Consider the following 18,293-nt stretch of genomic DNA (forward strand, 5'->3'; position numbering starts at 1 on the left):
TGAATAAAACCACTAAGTTCAAGAAGGGCAAGGGTAAGAAGAACTTCAAGAAGGACGGCAAGGGAGTTGCCGCGCCCGGTAAGCCAGTTGCCGGGAAGAAGTCGAAGAATGGACCCAAGCCTGAAACTGAGTGCTTTTATTGCAAGGGAAGTGGTCACTGGAAGCGGAACTACCCCAAATACTTAGCGGACAAGAAGAAGGCCGGCAACACCAAAGGTATATGTGATATACATGTAATTGATGTGTACCTTACCAGTACTCGTAGTAGCTCCTGGGTATTTGATACCGGTGCGGTTGCTCATATTTGTAACTCAAAACAGGAACTACGGAATAAACGGAGACTGGCAAAGGACGAGGTGACGATGCGCGTCGGGAATGGTTCCAAGGTCGATGTGATCGCCGTCGGCACGCTACCTCTGCATCTACCCACGGGATTAGTTTTAAACCTCAATAATTGTTATTTAGTGCCAGCTTTGAGCATGAACATTGTATCTGGATCTCGTTTAATTCGAGATGGCTACTCATTTAAATCCGAGAATAATGGTTGTTCTATTTATTTGAGAGATATGTTTTATGGTCATGCCCCGCTGGTCAATGGTTTATTTTTGATGAATCTCGAACGTGATGTTACACATGTTCATAGTGTGAATACCAAAAGATGTAAAGTTGATAACGATAGTCCCACATACTTGTGGCACTGCCGCCTTGGTCACATTGGTGTCAAGCGCATGAAGAAGCTCCATGCAGATGGACTTTTGGAGTCTCTTGATTACGAATCATTTGACACGTGCGAACCATGCCTCATGGGTAAGATGACCAAGACTCCGTTCTCCGGAACAATGGAGCGAGCAACCAACTTATTGGAAATCATACATACCGATGTGTGCGGTCCAATGAGTGTTGAGGCTCGCGGAGGATATCGTTATGTTCTCACTCTCACTGATGACTTAAGTAGATATGGGTATGTCTACCTAATGAAACACAAGTCTGAAACCTTTGAAAAGTTCAAGGAATTTCAGAGTGAGGTTGAGAATCAACGTGACAGGAAAATAAAATTCTTACGATCAGATCGTGGTGGAGAATATTTAAGTCACGAATTTGGTACACACTTAAGGAAATGTGGAATAGTTTCACAACTCACGCCGCCTGGAACACCTCAGAGAAATGGTGTGTCCGAACGTCGTAATCGCACTCTATTGGATATGGTGCGATCTATGATGTCTCTTACCGATTTACCGCTCTCATTTTGGGGCTATGCTTTAGAGACTGCCGCATTCACTTTAAATAGGGCTCCGTCGAAATCCGTTGAGACGACACCGTATGAATTATGGTTTGGGAAGAAACCTAAGCTGTCGTTTCTAAAAGTTTGGGGATGCGATGCTTATGTCAAGAAACTTCAACCTGAAAAGCTCGAACCCAAGTCGGAAAAATGCGTCTTCATAGGATACCCTAAGGAAACTATTGGGTATACCTTCTACCTCAGATCCGAAGGCAAGATCTTCGTTGCCAAGAACGGGTCCTTTCTAGAGAAGGAGTTTCTCTCGAAAGAATTGAGTGGGAGGAAAGTGGAACTTGATGAGGTGATAGTCACCCCTTCTGAACCGGAAAGTAGCGCAGCGCGGGAAAATGTTCCTGTGGTGCCTACACCGACTGGGGAGGAAGTTAATGATGATGATCATGAAGCTTCGGATCAAGTTACTGAACTTCGTAGGTCCACAAGGACACGTTCCGCACCAGAGTGGTACGGCAACCCTGTCCTGGAAATCATGTTGTTAGACAACGGTGAACCTTCGAACTATGAAGAAGCGATGGCGGGCCCGGATTCCGACAAATGGCTAGAAGCCATGAAATCCGAGATAGAATCCATGTATGAAAACGAAGTATGGACTTTGACTGACTTGCCCGATGATCGGCGAGCCATAGAAAACAAATGGATCTTTAAGAAGAAGACGGACGCGGATGGTAATGTGACCATCTACAAAGCTCGACTTGTCGCTAAGGGTTATCGACAAGTTCAAGGGGTTGACTACGATGAGACTTTCTCACCCGTAGCGAAGCTGAAGTCCGTCCGAATCATGTTAGCAATTGCCGCATACTATGATTATGAGATATGGCATATGGACGTCAAAACGGCATTCCTTAATGGCTTCCTTAAGGAAGAGTTGTATATGATCCAGCCGGAAGGTTTTGTCGATCCTAAGAATGCTAACAAAGTATGCAAGCTCCAGCGCTCAATCTATGGACTGGTGCAAGCATCTCGGAGTTGGAACATTCGCTTTGATGAGATGATCAAAGCGTTTGGGTTTACACAGACTTATGGAGAAGTCTGTGTTTACAAGAAAGTGAGTGGGAGCTCTGTAGCATTTCTCATATTATATGTGGATGACATACTATTGATGGGAAATGATATAGAATTCTTGGAAAGTATAAAGGCCTATTTGAATAAGTGTTTTTCAATGAAGGACCTTGGAGAAGCTGCTTATATATTAGGCATCAAGATCTATAGAGATAGATCAAGACGCCTCATTGGTCTTTCACAGAGTACATACCTTGACAAGATATTGAAGAAGTTCAATATGGATCAGTCCAAGAAGGGGTTCTTGCCTGTATTGCAAGGTGTGCAGTTGAGCACGGCTCAATGCCCGACCACGGCAGAAGATATAGAAAAGATGAGTGTCATCCCCTATGCCTCGGCCATAGGGTCTATTATGTATGCCATGCTGTGTACCAGACCTGATGTAAACCTTGCCGTAAGTTTGGTAGGAAGGTACCAAAGTAATCCCGGCATGGAACACTGGACAGCGGTCAAGAATATCCTGAAGTACCTGAAAAGGACTAAGGATATGTTTCTCGTTTATGGAGGTGACGAAGAGCTCGTCGTAAAGGGTTACGTCGACGCTAGCTTCGACACAGATCTGGATGACTCGAAGTCACAAACCGGATACGTGTATATTTTGAATGGAGGAGCAGTAAGCTGGTGCAGTTGCAAGCAAAGCGTCGTGGCGGGATCTACATGTGAAGCGGAGTACATGGCAGCCTCGGAGGCAGCACAGGAAGCAGTCTGGATGAAGGAGTTCATTACCGACCTAGGGGTGATTCCCAATGCGTCGGGCCCGATGACTCTCTTCTGTGACAACACTGGAGCTATTGCCCTTGCGAAGGAGCCCAGGTTTCACAGGAAGACCAGGCATATCAAGCGTCGCTTCAACTCCATTCGTGAAAGTGTTCAAAATGGAGACATAGATATTTGTAAAGTACATACGGACCTGAATGTAGCAGATCCGTTGACTAAACCTCTCCCTAGAGCAAAACATGATCAACACCAGGACGCAATGGGTGTTCGATTCATCACAATGTAACTAGATTATTGACTCTAGTGCAAGTGGGAGACTGTTGGAAATATGCCCTAGAGGCAATAATAAATGGTTATTATTATATTTCTTTGTTCATGGTAATTGTCTATTGTTCATGCTATAATTGTATTGTCCGGAAATCGTAATACATGTGTGAATACATAGACCACAACGTGTCCCTAGTAAGCCTCTAGTTGACTAGCTCGTTGATCAACAGATAGTCATGGTTTCCTGACTATGGACATTGGATGTCATTGATAACGGGATCACATCATTAGGAGAATGATGTGATGGACAAGACCCAATCCTAAGCATAGCATAAAAGATCGTGTAGTTTCGTTTGCTAGAGCTTTTCCAATGTCAAGTATCTTTTCCTTAGACCATGAGATCGTGCAACTCCCGGATACCGTAGGAGTGCTTTGGGTGTGCCAAACGTCACAACGTAACTGGGTGACTATAAAGGTGCACTACGGGTATCTCCGAAAGTGTCTGTTGGGTTGGCACGGATCGAGACTGGGATTTGTCACTCCGTGTGACGGAGAGGTATCTCTGGGCCCACTCGGTAATGCATCATCATAATGAGCTCAATGTGACTAAGGCGTTAGTCACGGGATCATGCATTGCGGTACGAGTAAAGAGACTTGCCGGTAACGAGATTGAACAAGGTATTGGGATACCGACGATCGAATCTCGGGCAAGTAACATACCGATTGACAAAGGGAATTGTATACGGGATTGATTGAATCCTCGACATCGTGGTTCATCCGATGAGATCATCGTGGAACATGTGGGAGCCAACATGGGTATCCAGATCCCGCTGTTGGTTATTGACCGGAGAGGCGTCTCGGTCATGTCTGCATGTCTCCCGAACCCGTAGGGTCTACACACTTAAGGTTCGGTGACGCTAGGGTTGTAGAGATATGTGTGTGCGGAAACCCTAAAGTTGTTCGGAGTCCCGGATGAGATCCTGGACATCACGAGAGGTTCCGGAATGGTCCGGAGGTGAAGAATTATATATAGGAAGTCAAGTTTCGGCCACCGGGAAAGTTTCGGGGATTACCGGTATTGTACCGGGACCACCGGAAGGGTCCCGGGGGTCCACCGGGTGGGGCCACCTATCCCGGAGGGCCCCATGGGCTGAAGTGGGAAGGGAACCAGCCCCTAGTGGGCTGGGCGCCCCCCCATGGGCCTCCCCCATGCGCCTAGGGTTGGGAACCCTAGGGTGGGGGGTTTCCCACTTGCCTTGGGGGGCAAGGCACCCCCTTGGCCGCCGCCCCCCACCCTAGATGGGATCTGGCCGGCGCCCCCCCCCCTCCCAGGGGGGCCTATATAAAGGGGGGAGGGAGGGCAGCAACATTACAGCCTTGGGCGCCTCCCTCCTCCCCTGCTACACCTCTCCGTCTCGCAGAAGCTCGGCGAAGCCCTGCCGAGACCCGCTACATCCACCACCACGCCGTCGTGCTGCTGGATCTCCATCAACCTCTCCTTCCCCCTTGCTGGATCAAGAAGAAGGAGACGTCGCTCCACCGTACGTGTGTTGAACGCGGAGGTGCCGTCCGTTCGGCACTCGGTCATCGGTGATTTGGATCACGGCGAGTACGACTCCGTCATCCACGTTCATTGGAACGCTTCCGCTCGCGATCTACAAGGGTATGTAGATGCACTCCTTTCCCTCGTTGCTAGTATACTCCATAGATGCATCTTGGTGAGCGTAGGAAAATCTTAAAATTATGCTACGATTCCCAACATGAATGACCCCAAATCCAGAACACCGCCACTAGCTCTTGCCTCGCCTGCTCTGTCGTCTCGCACAACAGATAGGAAACACCTCGACCAGTCGATGCAGGAGGCGATGCCATTGCCACCCTCAGACCACTCGATGTCACCACCCTTGACGAAGAAACCCTGATCCTAGCACTACCTACGATCGTCAGCTGGTCGCCTCACAGTCACCTCTTGGGGTTTTCTTTTCCTGGTAGACCCTCACTCCGCAATGTTGTCATTTCGAACAACAGTCTCGCAGAAACACAACTCTTCGTGTGAAGTAAAGAAGTCAGATGTGTGCTCTTTCCTCTTCCACAAGAAAAGCTCTCTCCTCCCGTTGGCACCGCCGCCGGTCCGTCCTATCTCTTATGGCCTCTAGGCCATGGAGGTGCGGACGATCTTGGCCCCCGCCGGCGGGAGGGACTTGTTCTCGTTCTTCTTAGATTCAAGGTCTTGGTTGGGGTTGTGTGGCGGCGGCGATGCCCCTTAGTAGGAATAATGTCCCCCACGTCCTATCCACGTCCTGATGGTGCATCTAGCATGGTCGGAGAGCGTGTGGAGGTTTGTCTCCATCGGATCTTGCGGGATTTGGTCAGTGCTGGTCATTGGTGGATCCGTTTGGATTCGGTCTTCGTTTGTCTTCATTTAGGCGTTTACATGTTTGATCCTTCTGATCTACGACTTTCTTCATCAGCGATGGTTGCCACTCTGGTGCATTGGTCCTATAGGGCCTTAGCACGACGACTTTCCAACTGTCTACTACAACAAGATTTGCCCAGCTCCGATGAGGGAGAGGCGATGACGGCGGTGCACATTCGGCTCACTCCAGTGCCTGTAGTCGTCGCTAGGTGGTCCACGGACATGGTTGTAATTTTTGTACTGCCAGGATTGAAGATGAATAGATTGAAAGTTTCTCAAAAAAAAGTCAAATGTGTGGTGCACAGAGACGTCTTATACCCTGAAAAATGTTGTGCAAAATTTAGACAGGCTTGTCCGTCTTAGTCCCAGGAAGGCCATTTAAAAAGAGAAGTGAAAACGACATCAGACCATCAATAGGACTGAAAACTACAAGCAAGTGATGGTCTGATTACTTAACACGGCGTCTCTCCGTGTTAGTTTACGTGACATGATAGCAACTCAAGTCTCGGCTCAAAGTCTTTTGGTCGTTGGTCTCCATTTTTAGGCAAAGAAAATGCAAGGAAAATTATCCACTGGTCCACACGGGATTAAAACCAGAGTCCAATGCATATATACTGTACCTTTAGCATCTTAAACAATTTAGTATACAATGGAAGTATCTCAAACTCAATATAAATCACAATGTGTGTATTTTGTATCTATACAGCACAGGGTTCGCCTGAATTTTCAGGCAAATTGAATATCCAACGAACGTCAGATTTTCAGATATGACAAATGGTATATCTTTTATGGTAAATTATGTTAGCTGCGGATGGCAAATTTAGTTAATGAGCATAGCAAATTCACATCACTTTTTTTTTTTTTTGCCATGCCCGTCAACTATTTTTGCCATCTGCGCATCAATATAAACTGCTAGGAAAGGCGTTCAATTTGCCATGCCTAAAAATCTGATATCGTATTGTTAACATTTCTGAAAAAAGAATCTCCCTCTTTCTAGCCAATAAATAAATAAATTAGAAAACAAGAGAGAGATAAATGAGTAACCGGGCAGAAGCTTCGACGGAGGCATGGAGCGCGTTCTCCTTCCGCCCACTATAAATACCCCCTCGCGGTCCGCGTTTCCGCTTCCAACCAAAAAAATTAGCGCGACAGCTGTTCACACTGCTGACTGCTCCACCCTCGAGCGATCCGTCCGTCTGCCGCCACCTTCATCCCCTCACCCCATGGCGGCCGCCGGGTGGTCCTCGGCCGCCTTCCTCGCACTCCTCCTCCTCCTGCTCCCGTTCGCGCCCAGCCCAGCACGCGCGGCGACGCCGGGGAAGTCCCCGTCGCCCACGTCCACCGCCGTGTTCCAGCTCCAGGGCGCCGTCTATCCCATCGGGTACGCGGTCTCCTCCCCCCTGCCCTGATCAGATTGGGTTGGTCCTTAGGGTATCCCCGGGTTCTGTTCTGTGCGTGCAGAACAGATACGCAGATCTTTGGGGTTTATTTGCAGCTTTGGTTGGTTCGTTGGTTGGTTCTGACGAATGCAGAGTCGTCGATCGTCGTCTGCGTGGCTCTGCGGGCGTTGATGTTAATCCTGTCCAAGTAGCCGGCACAAAGTCCAAGAATCCTTATGACTTTTGCTCCATGAACTGCCTTTTGTCCGTCTGCCTATTTATTTACTTTTTGTTGTGAAGATAGGGATCCACTGAACTGTTTTCAGTTTGCATCCTCTGTTTATTTTCTCAGTTCTTTCAGGATTTGCTTGTTCACAAATTTTCTGTCCCGTTTCTGCAGGCATTACTATGTCACCATGAACATTGGGGACCCGGCGAAGCCCTACTTCCTGGACGTCGACACCGGCAGCGACCTCAGCTGGCTGCAGTGCGACGCCCCCTGCCAAAGCTGCAACAAGGTGCACTACGCCTCAATGTTATATCTCACCAAATTGCTTGAGTTGCACGGAGAATTCAACTCCAGTATCCAAGTTCGTAGCTTTTCTTTCTGCCACCAGATTTAGTCCAAGAATTGGTCTCTCTTCTCTCTGTTAAAAGTAGCATGTACCAACTTTGACTTACATTTCCAGTTTAAGATTGTGATATTTTCCGTCAAAACATGATAATAATAATATTTTGATATTTTCTTGCTTGGTTTGCATCAAAGTCACTGATTATCCTAATCCACTACTGGCTTAATTCTAGTCCCAGATTTGGTGTGGAATGCAGGCCTTGGTTTTTTTCCTTTCCCCAAGGTTTTGTGATTGATTTTCTTCCTGATTGTTGTTGTAGGTGCCACACCCATGGTACAAGCCAACAAAGAACAAGATTGTTCCCTGTGCAGCTTCGCTCTGCACTAGTTTGAGCCCTAACAAGAAATGCGCCGTACCACAGCAATGTGATTACCAGATCAAGTACACGGACAAGGCAACTTCACTCGGCGTGCTCGTCGCTGACAACTTTACACTGTCCCTGAGGAATTCATCCACTGTCCGTGCCAACCTCACCTTTGGGTAATAATATATGACAATTTATGTTTCATTGCCTTAGTAGCGGTGTTTTAATTCCGTTCTTGATGTTTAATTGCTTCTGTTTTCAGCTGTGGATATGATCAGCAAGTGGGAAAGAATGGCGCAGTGCAGGCGGCGACGGACGGCTTGCTTGCGCTTGGGAAAGGATCAGTTAGCCTGCTCTCGCAGCTCAAGCAGCAAGGGATTACCAAGAATGTTGTTGGCCATTGCTTCAGCACGAATGGAGGAGGCTTCCTGTTCTTCGGGGATGATATCGTACCCACCTCGCGTGTAACTTGGGTTCCCATGGCTCGTACCACATCTGGGTAAGAATGCATTATTCTTAACATTTTGATAAATGTGTTGCCAATTGCAAATCTTGGATTTGTTTTTAGTCTAAGAATTAGGCTATGTTGGTGTTTGGTTGATTTCTTGATCACCAGTGACATGGCATGGACCTAATGAAATGGCCCTGTTGTTGAAACAACATGACAACGTAAAAATTAATAAATTTTGAAGCTATCCTTATCTTTTTGCGCTTTGGAGCTAAATTCATCAACTTCACATGACAACTCAGTGATAATGCTCCTGTACAGTTGATTGCAACCCTGTTGAATGTTTCCAGTCTATCATCAAGCAGTGTATTTCATATTAATATCAATAAACTACAAAAATAATTCAGAAAAAGGGTAAAAACTTTAGCGTCTTAAAACGTGTTAACTCAGACTCTCTCTTTTTTGCTGGGAACTCAGACCACCTGAACTGAATGCCCGTATATAGGGTTTACATTCCGTGTCAACAGAAAGTTTTGTAAATTGTATAAGGTTTCAGTAAGACCTTTTGGCTTCACACGTTATACAATATTTTATTTTCAGGAATTACTACTCACCTGGCTCAGGAACACTGTACTTCGACCGACGCTCGCTAGGGGTGAAGCCAATGGAGGTGGTATTTGACAGCGGTAGTACCTACACCTACTTTGCCGCCCAGCCATACCAAGCAACTGTGTCTGCGGTAGATTTCAAACACAGTTCATTTTAACTGCCATGAATTTGAAGAAAGAAACAGTTAATCAATCGGATACTTGTCTTGTAGCTCAAAGCTGGTCTCAGCAAGTCACTTAAAGAAGTCTCAGACGTCAGTCTGCCTCTTTGCTGGAAAGGGCAGAAGGTATTCAAATCTGTGTCAGAGGTCAAGAACGATTTCAAGTCACTGTTCTTGAACTTTGGCAAGAATTCTGTCATGGAGATCCCTCCGGAAAACTACCTCATTGTCACTGTAAGCGTTCGATAACCCAACTTGCAGTAATTTTTACCAAACATTTTACTGAAAAAATGAAAGCTAAAATGTTCTCATCTTTTTTGTGCCAGAAATATGGGAATGTGTGCTTAGGCATCCTTGATGGTACGGCTGCTAAACAGACATTCAACATAATTGGAGGTATAAATTCATACACACAGTACCCAGTTTCTAAAATTAGGATATCTGGGATCTTGTAATAATTGCAGTTGATCTTCTGTTCTGTAGACATCACAATGCAGGATCAGATGATAATTTATGACAATGAGAAAGGGCAGCTTGGATGGATCCGTGGGTCATGCAGTAGAAGCTCTAAGTCTATTATGTCTAACTTTCCATGATCATTTATCAGATCTAAATCATTAACCTATCCGTTCGAACACTGGCTGCACCTCAAGCACTATAGGGTGCCATCCAAATAAAAGTACTGTATGTTGTACGTAGTGTATTAACATGAGCCTGAGGAAAATGAGGCAGAAAGGAGAGGAGAAGAGCCATGCAGATGTAGGCAGATAAAGTTACTGACATGTATTCTCCTCCTGTTCAAAATGAAATGGAGTCTATATTTTACCATCTCCTTTTACTTGCAGCTCTATCTTTCTATATGCAAGTATACGGTGCTTGCGTGCTTCAAATGGTTGCAGAACTGAATGCTGCACATACTGAACGACTTAAATAAATCATACTACCTGCACATACTGAACTATGTGGAGCTATCCTGCATTAACTGTTTATACTGAGGAATTGCACGTGCTGACCTATACTACTTCTAACATTGAACGCAAATCATACCAAGAGTTGTGTTCTGATCACGCGGTCTCTTATAAGAAGAAAAAGAATAAGATGCAGGTTCAAATTTGCACAGATCGCGGTTCAGCTGTTTCGAGTTTGAATAATGACAGAGAATATATATACCAATCTATCTGGTGGCGCATGCTTAACACTGTAGACATTCCAACTGCTGGTATGAAAATTCCACTTCAAATGGGAGGTTCATTCAGTTGTAACCGTATACCGTAATAGCCTTGCCAGTTTCTCTAGGATATTACTAGCAATAGCTTGCTTAGCACATTTCTCTTTTAATAGCAAGACAAGATGCCCCCTCCGTTAAGTTTAACTATTATCAAATAGTTGTTGCTTTATTTTGCAATGTAACACTATATATCTAAATAATGTGAACCAAACCGAGGAGAGTAGAAAATGACAGAAGAGGGAGAATGTTTCTAAATATGATGGATTATTCGTGGTGAGATACAAATCAAAGCCAGTTGCAACTATCTAACTGAATGCTGCTACTGTCATCCAAATAAAGCCTGTACTGTCTTAACATGCCTGGCCAAAATGAGGGATGAATAGGAACAAAGATGAGTGTGTAGTAGAGACAAATAGTAAGTATTTGTATGTTCATCCTGTTCATAATAAGACAGAATCCTTACTCTTGCATCCCATTTACTTGAGGCTTTTAAAAACAATGATACACAATATATCTGATGCTTGCATGCTTTTCAATTTTACTGAAAGAGTGTTATGCTTTTTAACGGACTCGGAACTGAATGTTCCACTGGATCAGGCAGGTAGCATTGTGAGTAGGTCTTGTCTAATCATATTTATCTTTTTATAATATGATGCATGCTTCCATATACAAAAGATCCAAAGTGGTCAGACCCTCCCCCGGACCCTGCACAAGCGGGAGCTACGTGCACTGGGCTGCCCTTTATAGTATGATGCTTGCTTCCATATATTTCTAATTTCAAAATAATTATTGCTTGCTGGAGTGGAGATTCAAACCATCTCCATGTTCCTTACCTATTTGGGGCTTTCCACAATGATTCCTTAGCACATACTCCCTCCGTTCCTAAATATAAGTCTTTGTAGCGATTCTACCGGGTGGACTACATACGGAGCAAAACGGATGAATCTACACTTAAAATGCATCTATATACATCCGTATGTGATTCATAGTGGAATCTCTACATAGACTTATATTTAGGAACGGAGGGAGTATTTTGTAATGTAACCCAAGATATCCTTTTGTTGTGAATAAAATTGTGGAAAGTGTGCTTAAAGAACGATGGAAACAGAAATGAGAACCTTTCTACTCTAACATTATGGGGGAAATGACCATGAGTTCTAATTTCTGCATTAAATATATGCACATATCTGGAAGTTGCATTGCATATATGTGTATCATGTACAGCTAAGTAGAACAAAATAAATTGGTTTTCGAATTTCCAACATGAAAAAATGATCCGCAAAAATGTGTCATTTGGTATGCCATAACTTATCAAATGTATCTTCTCTACAGCATCTTGATGGAAATGTTTAGGTCATTTAGCCCTACAAGTAAATTCATCTCTAATATTATTGTTAGAGAAGGGAGAATAATTCTAAATACAATGAATTATTCTAGGTGAGATACAAACCAAGTCAGCTGTAACTTTTTGACTGAGTTCTGCTATTGCCATCGAAATAAAGTCTGTCCTGTCTTAACATGCCTGGCCAAAATGAGGGATGAATGGAAACAAGTGAGCATGTAGTGGAGACAGACAAATAGTAAGTTACTAACCTCTTTGCTCTTCCTGTTCACAATAAGACGGACTCTTTAATTGAAGCTTTAAAAACTTAGATACACTATATATCTGATGCTTGCATGCTTTTCAATTTTTTGAAGATTATTTTGCTTTATATCGGACTCAGAACTGAATGTTCTATTGGATCAGGCAGGTAACATTGTGAGTAGGCCTTCTTACCTGTTTACTTTTCTGATCAGCTGCGTTCATGTAAATGGGATAGCTCCAACTCTTGTTTCAAGATTGAGTTGTACGCTGAAATTGCATTCTTGTAAATATGGGTTACTTCTCAAATCTGAGAAATTTAAAAACCAATCCTCATTGCTGACTGATGGTGTATATATAGTAATGGTATATGAAGATGAACTAGGCAAAAAATTAAGCTTTTACCTTTGAAATATCAAGCTCTAATCTGAAAAATTACAATTGCCAAATGCTGATCATTAACTTTGTCCTTTAAAACCAAAACCCTACTGTATGCACACAAAAAAAATCATACTACTGTTGTTTGTTTAGTATTCATAATTTAAACATTGACAGAGTAGAAATGATGACTTGTAGCAAGGATGATGTGGGATTATGATGAACAACAATTTACTACTTTTATCTCACGGCACATACAAAATTCCAAACCTTGTAGTCATTTATTCCTCGCTTTCGACATGAGTACTGAAATCAAAATTCAATATCGAATCAATTCGAATGCCCATTACGTTGTGTCATACATTGTAAATGACCTTGTCAGTTGTGATAATCATGAGTTGCAACAGTGTTAGTTGTGTTTTTATAGTATGATGATTGCTTCCATATATTTCTAATTTCAAAATAATTGTTGCTTGCTGGAGTGGAGATTGAAACCGTCTCCATATTCCTTATCTATTTCTGCGGTTTCCACAATGGTTCCTTGGCACATATTTTGCAATTTAACACAATATATCCTTTTTTGTGAACATAATTGTGGAAAGTGTGCTTAAAGAGCGACCGAGACAGAGACAGAAATGAGAACCTTTCTAATCTAACATTCGGCAAAAAAATGACCGTGAATTCTGCGGTTATCTTACTGGAAATGGACCACTGCTTTGATATGTCTTCATGTACTCTATATATGTTCACACAATTAAAGATTTTCGCATTAAGTATATGCACATATCTGGAAGTTGCATTGCATATATGTGTATCATGTATAGCTAAGTAGAACAAAATAAATTGTTTTTCAAGTTTTCAAGGTCGAAATGTTTAGATCATTTGGCATGGCATCATTTATCTGAATGTATCTTCTATACAGTATCTTGATGGGAATGTTCAGATCATTTAGCCCTATGAGTAAATCTATCACTAATCATTCTCGTATTTTTTTTCTAAATATAATGAATTATTCGAGGTAAGATACAAACCAAATCATCTGCAACCATCTAACTGAATGCCTCTACTGCCATCCAAATTAAGTCTGCCCTGTCTTAACATGCCTAGCCAAAATGGGGAGGAGCATACAGGTTAGTGACATGCTATTTGTCTCCACTACATTCTTTGTGAACATAATTGTGGAGCGTGTGCTTAAAGAATGACCAAAACAGATATGAGAACCTTTCTACTCTTACATTCTGGGAAAAGATTTGCATGTTTTGCGGTTATCTTACTTGAAATGGACCACTATTTTCAGATGTACACTATATGTTCACACAATTTTAAAATGTATGCAGTAAAAATATGCACATATCTAGAGGTTGCATTGCATATGTGTATCATGTACAGCTAAGTAGAACAAAAGAAATTTGTTTTGAATTTCCAATGTCAAAAATTGAGCTGCAAAAATGTGATGTCCATTAGTTTGCTAGACATGTATCATTGGCATGCCATCATTTATTTAAAATGTACTGTATCTTCTATGCAGTATCTTCATGGGAATGTTTGCATCATATTTAGCCTAAAAATAAGTAAACATATCACTAATTTTGAGCATCATGCACCTTATCACAATTTACTGGTCATTTATTTGTGTGAATTCTTAAAAATGGATGGCTGGTATAGTTATATCACCACCCCTTGTGCTCCAGCCAACCGCTGTTTTCAATCGAGTGATATAAATTATAATTATGTAAATCCATTTCTTTGTGACTTAATCTTCTTGCCAGCCTAAATTTCACTGAGTCTCAGTTGGAACACATGGAATTTGACATAAATTTGTTCTATTCCTGCTAGAATTTTGGAAAATTTCGTTGTTTTAAACAAGGATTTAATAGTCAGGGAACTCTAATGCCATTTGCTCATTAGCAAAGGCAGGGGTATACTATTTTTGAAAACATAACTATACATTCTGAACCCCCGCCCAGCATAAGTTGCTAAGCCCGAATACAACATCACTTGAGAAGAAAATCAACATTAAAGCCACAAAAAATGCAAAGGAAAATAAACTAAGGCGTACTACAAAGCAGTGGAGGAAATTAAGCTCTGAAGCCAACGGCTATAAATACCTGACCACCCTGGTCGCGCCATCCAGAGAAGCAGAGTTTCAAATCACACTGCTGCCTTCTCCCCCCACCATGGCTGCCATGTGGTCTCTGATCATCGCTCTCCTCCTGCTTCTGCTCCCACTCGTGCCGTCCTCCTCCTCCGCCATCACGCTCCCGCTCCATGGCAACGTCTACCCTGTCGGGTATGTATGTTTCTCTGATCCTTACATAGTTACATGGCAATTGACAAGCTTTGATCGTCCTTCTCACACTTGAGGTTTTCTTTCTCCGTATATTTGACACGCTTTTCTGTACCACTGCAGCCACTACTATGTTACGATGAAGATTGGTAACCCCCCGATGCCCTACTTCCTGGACATCGACACCGGCAGCAACCTCACCTGGCTGGAGTGCAAACACCCGCAACTCGGCTGCCAGCACTGCACCCAGGTAACAACACTCAATCCTGTGATATCACATACTACTATCTTACTACTGTAATATTTGTGTTTGATGCCAAGTGTTCTGTTCTGTCCAAGGTTATTGGAAAAAAATGTACTGCAATCTTGGAGTGATCTTTGCTTTTGTGCTTGATTTTTCCAGCATCCAAAACACCCACATTACTCGCCACAACTTATCAACTTGAAGGTGGAATGTAATAACAAGTACTGTGATGCACTACGGAAAGACCTGGCAGGTGGTAACCCTATATGCCAACATAAGAAGCCGCATCAATGCCACTACAACATTCAATACGTTGATGGGACGTCAGATGGTGTCGTCTCCTTTGACATGATCTCTCTCGGGGAAAATGGAAAATCCATTGCCTTCGGGTAAGATACTGACCGTTCACTGTCAGTTCAATGCTTACTGGACTTGGATGTCAGATGATTTTTCACCTTTCGTTTTGTGCAGATGTGGATACAGCCAGCAACCACAGAAAGAAACATCACCCGTAGATGGCGTCCTTGGTCTTGGGATGGGAACGGTAGGTTTTGTCCCACAACTCATGCTGCACAAGATGATCACCAAGAACATCATTGGGCATTGCCTTGGCAAGGATGGAGGGGGCTACCTCTCCTTCGGGGAGCAGTTTCACCTGGGAGGCATAACCTGGGCACCCATGAGAAAATATGAGTAAGCACTGTTGCTCATCAATTTCAAGAGCTTGTTTGTGATCATTACTTGATGAAGTTTTGGGTGCCAATTTCAGTGTTTGGTTTTTGCTCCCCATTTAGCCTTGCATAACTGTAATATCTAATATGTATGGTGAGAAAACGATACTGTTGATGCTTGTTTTCTTTTCACCTGGTTCCAAACATTATACAAGATCATTTGTTGCAGACTTTTCTACTCACCTGGCCAAGCATCACTACACCTGAACGGGCAGCAGATATACAAGCATGGAGTGAATGCTGTCTTTGACAGTGGATCCACCTACACCTACATACCTGCCCGGATATACAATCCCTTTGTTCTTAAGGTATTTATCGAACCGCAGTGCATTATGGTGCCCATGCATTTGGATAGAGACATGTAACATGCAAGTCGTGGCATTTGGATCTTGTAGGTGCAAGATATGATCGGCAGTTCACATAGGGAGGTGCATGATGATGACCTGCCACATTGCTGGAAATTCAAATCTATTCACGAGGTTCAGAGGTTGTTCAAGCCACTTTCATTGCAGTTTCACAACAAAATTGCCATGCATATCCCTGCTATGAACTACCTCATCCACACGGTAAACGTTTGATGACTCAATTGACTGCAAAGAGTGAAACTGCAAATTACAGAAGCTAACACGTCCTTGCAAATTTGTGTCAGAGAAGCAATAATTGGTGCTTGGCCATCCTCAACGGAACGCAGATCCCTGATGGAGACCGACGGATCTTAATTGGAGGTCTGAACTTGACAAACATGTTCATTTTCTGAAACTAGTGCACCAGGCATACATGTTTGTAATGATCTCCATTTTGATCTTTTGTTTTGCAGATGCTACAATGCGGGATATGCTTGTGATATACGACAATCAGCATGGTAGGCTGGGATGGGTTCACCAACCACAGTGCACCAGGCCTCATCCTGCTTCGCGTCTCTGAGTAAAGCTTGCATGGAGATACATCGCGGTAAAAGATATATAAATGGTCATACCTCTTAGCAAGAATGAAGTGATATTGGTAGATCTTGTATGATCCTCGCACTCATAATAAAATGGAGTTCTTTGGTTGCATTCCTGCTTGTCTATGTTTATCTGAACAATCTATTTATTTATTTATTTTTGCGGGAATCTGAACAATCTAAAGCTGACATGCCAACCTAGTTTTACAAGGAGGCAAAGCAGAAAAGGGAAAAAGCTTACATATTTACACATTCCTGACTTTTTCTTGAACAGTTTCTTGCAACCGGAGAGCATAGCTACGTTCAGTTTTCTTACATTTTTTGCTGCCATGTGTGGCTGTACCCCCTTTGTGCCCTTGCACTCTTGTGTTTCCAGTGAAATCGCCGTTTCAGGTGGGGTGCTTCCCCACGGTTGCCGTTTAAGGAATAAAAAAACAGTTATAGAATAGCTCGTCGACAGAATTACTCTCTGCAAGCAGCTGAATCCACAGAAAGAGAAACTGAATAAAGAGGACATGAGTGAGAACGAACAGTTAGGTGTGAGCAATTGAACGACTCGGAGGATGACCCGTCGATTGCATCTATCAATCGAACCACCTTCATCCCCCAGACTCCTGAAATCTCACAAAATAGATAGAGGGACGGACAAATAAATGTAGGAAGAGAGATAGTGATAATGATAGATTTTCATCATATTAAATCTTATGAATTAAACAAGCAATATTAGAAAAAATGCGGAATCCTAGTCCTTCAAAATTCATATGAAAATTGTTCGTGAACATGATAATGTTTAAAATCATGTTATTCTAAAATCTCGAGAAGCCACTAACATGGTAAGACGGGAAGATTTGGATATTGCCTCCTCCACAAGAAAAGCTTAGGGTTCTTCTGCCTCCCGCCGGCGCCGGCGCCGGTCCACCTTGTCTCCGGTGGCCTTAAGGCCATGGCGGCATGGTGGATCCCGGCCCTTGCCGGTGGGAGAGCTCAATTTTTAGATGGTTCTTCAAGATTTGTTAGGGTTTGTGTCCTGCTCATGAAGACGAGATGGCGGCGGCTCCCTTAAGATGGAATAAGATTCTCCCTGCCTAGTCCCCGTTTCGGCGGTGTGTCTAGCATTGTCGGTGGGTATGTGGAGGTGTTTCTCCGGCGAATCTGTCCTTGGTGGATTTGCTCGGATCTGGTCGTAGTTCGTCCACGTTCGTGTTTCTTCAGGTTGGATCCTTTCGATCTACGCTACTCTTTATCAACGACGGATGTTGTTCTGCTGTGCTGGTCCTATGGGGCCTTAGCACGACGACTTCCCGACTGTCTACTATAACAAGTTTTGCCCGCTTCCGGCGAGGGAGGGGCGATGACGGCGACACGCCTTCGGCTCGCTTCAGTGCTTGTAGTCGTCGCTAGGTGGTCTACGGACCTAAATGTAATTTTTATTATTTCTGGTGTTCGTTGTATTGCCATGATTGAAGATGAATAGATTGAAAAAAATTCGCAAAAAAAACATGGTAAGTACCAAAATTTGAGCCATTTGAAGTCACGTGATCGGATTATTTGCCACCTCATGTAGCTTTATTTTTCTTATTATTTATTTTCTAGCAACCAGTCAGGCAAAACA

The 18,293-nt window shown here is 43.4% G+C and overlaps 2 protein-coding genes across 2 annotated transcripts; both read left to right on the top strand.

The window, feature by feature from the left end:
- Nucleotides 1-6,896: 6,896 nt before the first annotated feature.
- Nucleotides 6,897-10,116, top strand: LOC123099641 (aspartic proteinase Asp1). The gene is made up of 8 exons (XM_044521761.1): nt 6,897-7,137; nt 7,536-7,653; nt 8,027-8,247; nt 8,334-8,570; nt 9,120-9,258; nt 9,340-9,522; nt 9,615-9,684; nt 9,772-10,116. Exons 1-8 carry the CDS (start codon nt 6,980-6,982, stop codon nt 9,882-9,884), a joined length of 1,239 nt encoding a protein of 412 aa, XP_044377696.1. The 5' UTR covers nt 6,897-6,979; the 3' UTR covers nt 9,885-10,116.
- A 2,895-nt stretch (nt 10,117-13,011) lies between these two features.
- Nucleotides 13,012-16,797, top strand: LOC123099642 (aspartic proteinase Asp1). The gene is made up of 8 exons (XM_044521762.1): nt 13,012-14,766; nt 14,887-15,013; nt 15,167-15,396; nt 15,479-15,700; nt 15,908-16,046; nt 16,134-16,304; nt 16,388-16,463; nt 16,556-16,797. Exons 1-8 carry the CDS (start codon nt 14,654-14,656, stop codon nt 16,660-16,662), a joined length of 1,185 nt encoding a protein of 394 aa, XP_044377697.1. The 5' UTR covers nt 13,012-14,653; the 3' UTR covers nt 16,663-16,797.
- Nucleotides 16,798-18,293: the final 1,496 nt, after the last annotated feature.

The sequence above is a fragment of the Triticum aestivum genome, chromosome 4D (genome assembly GCF_018294505.1).
Source record: "Triticum aestivum cultivar Chinese Spring chromosome 4D, IWGSC CS RefSeq v2.1, whole genome shotgun sequence".
Taxonomy (NCBI): Eukaryota; Viridiplantae; Streptophyta; class Magnoliopsida; order Poales; family Poaceae; genus Triticum; species Triticum aestivum.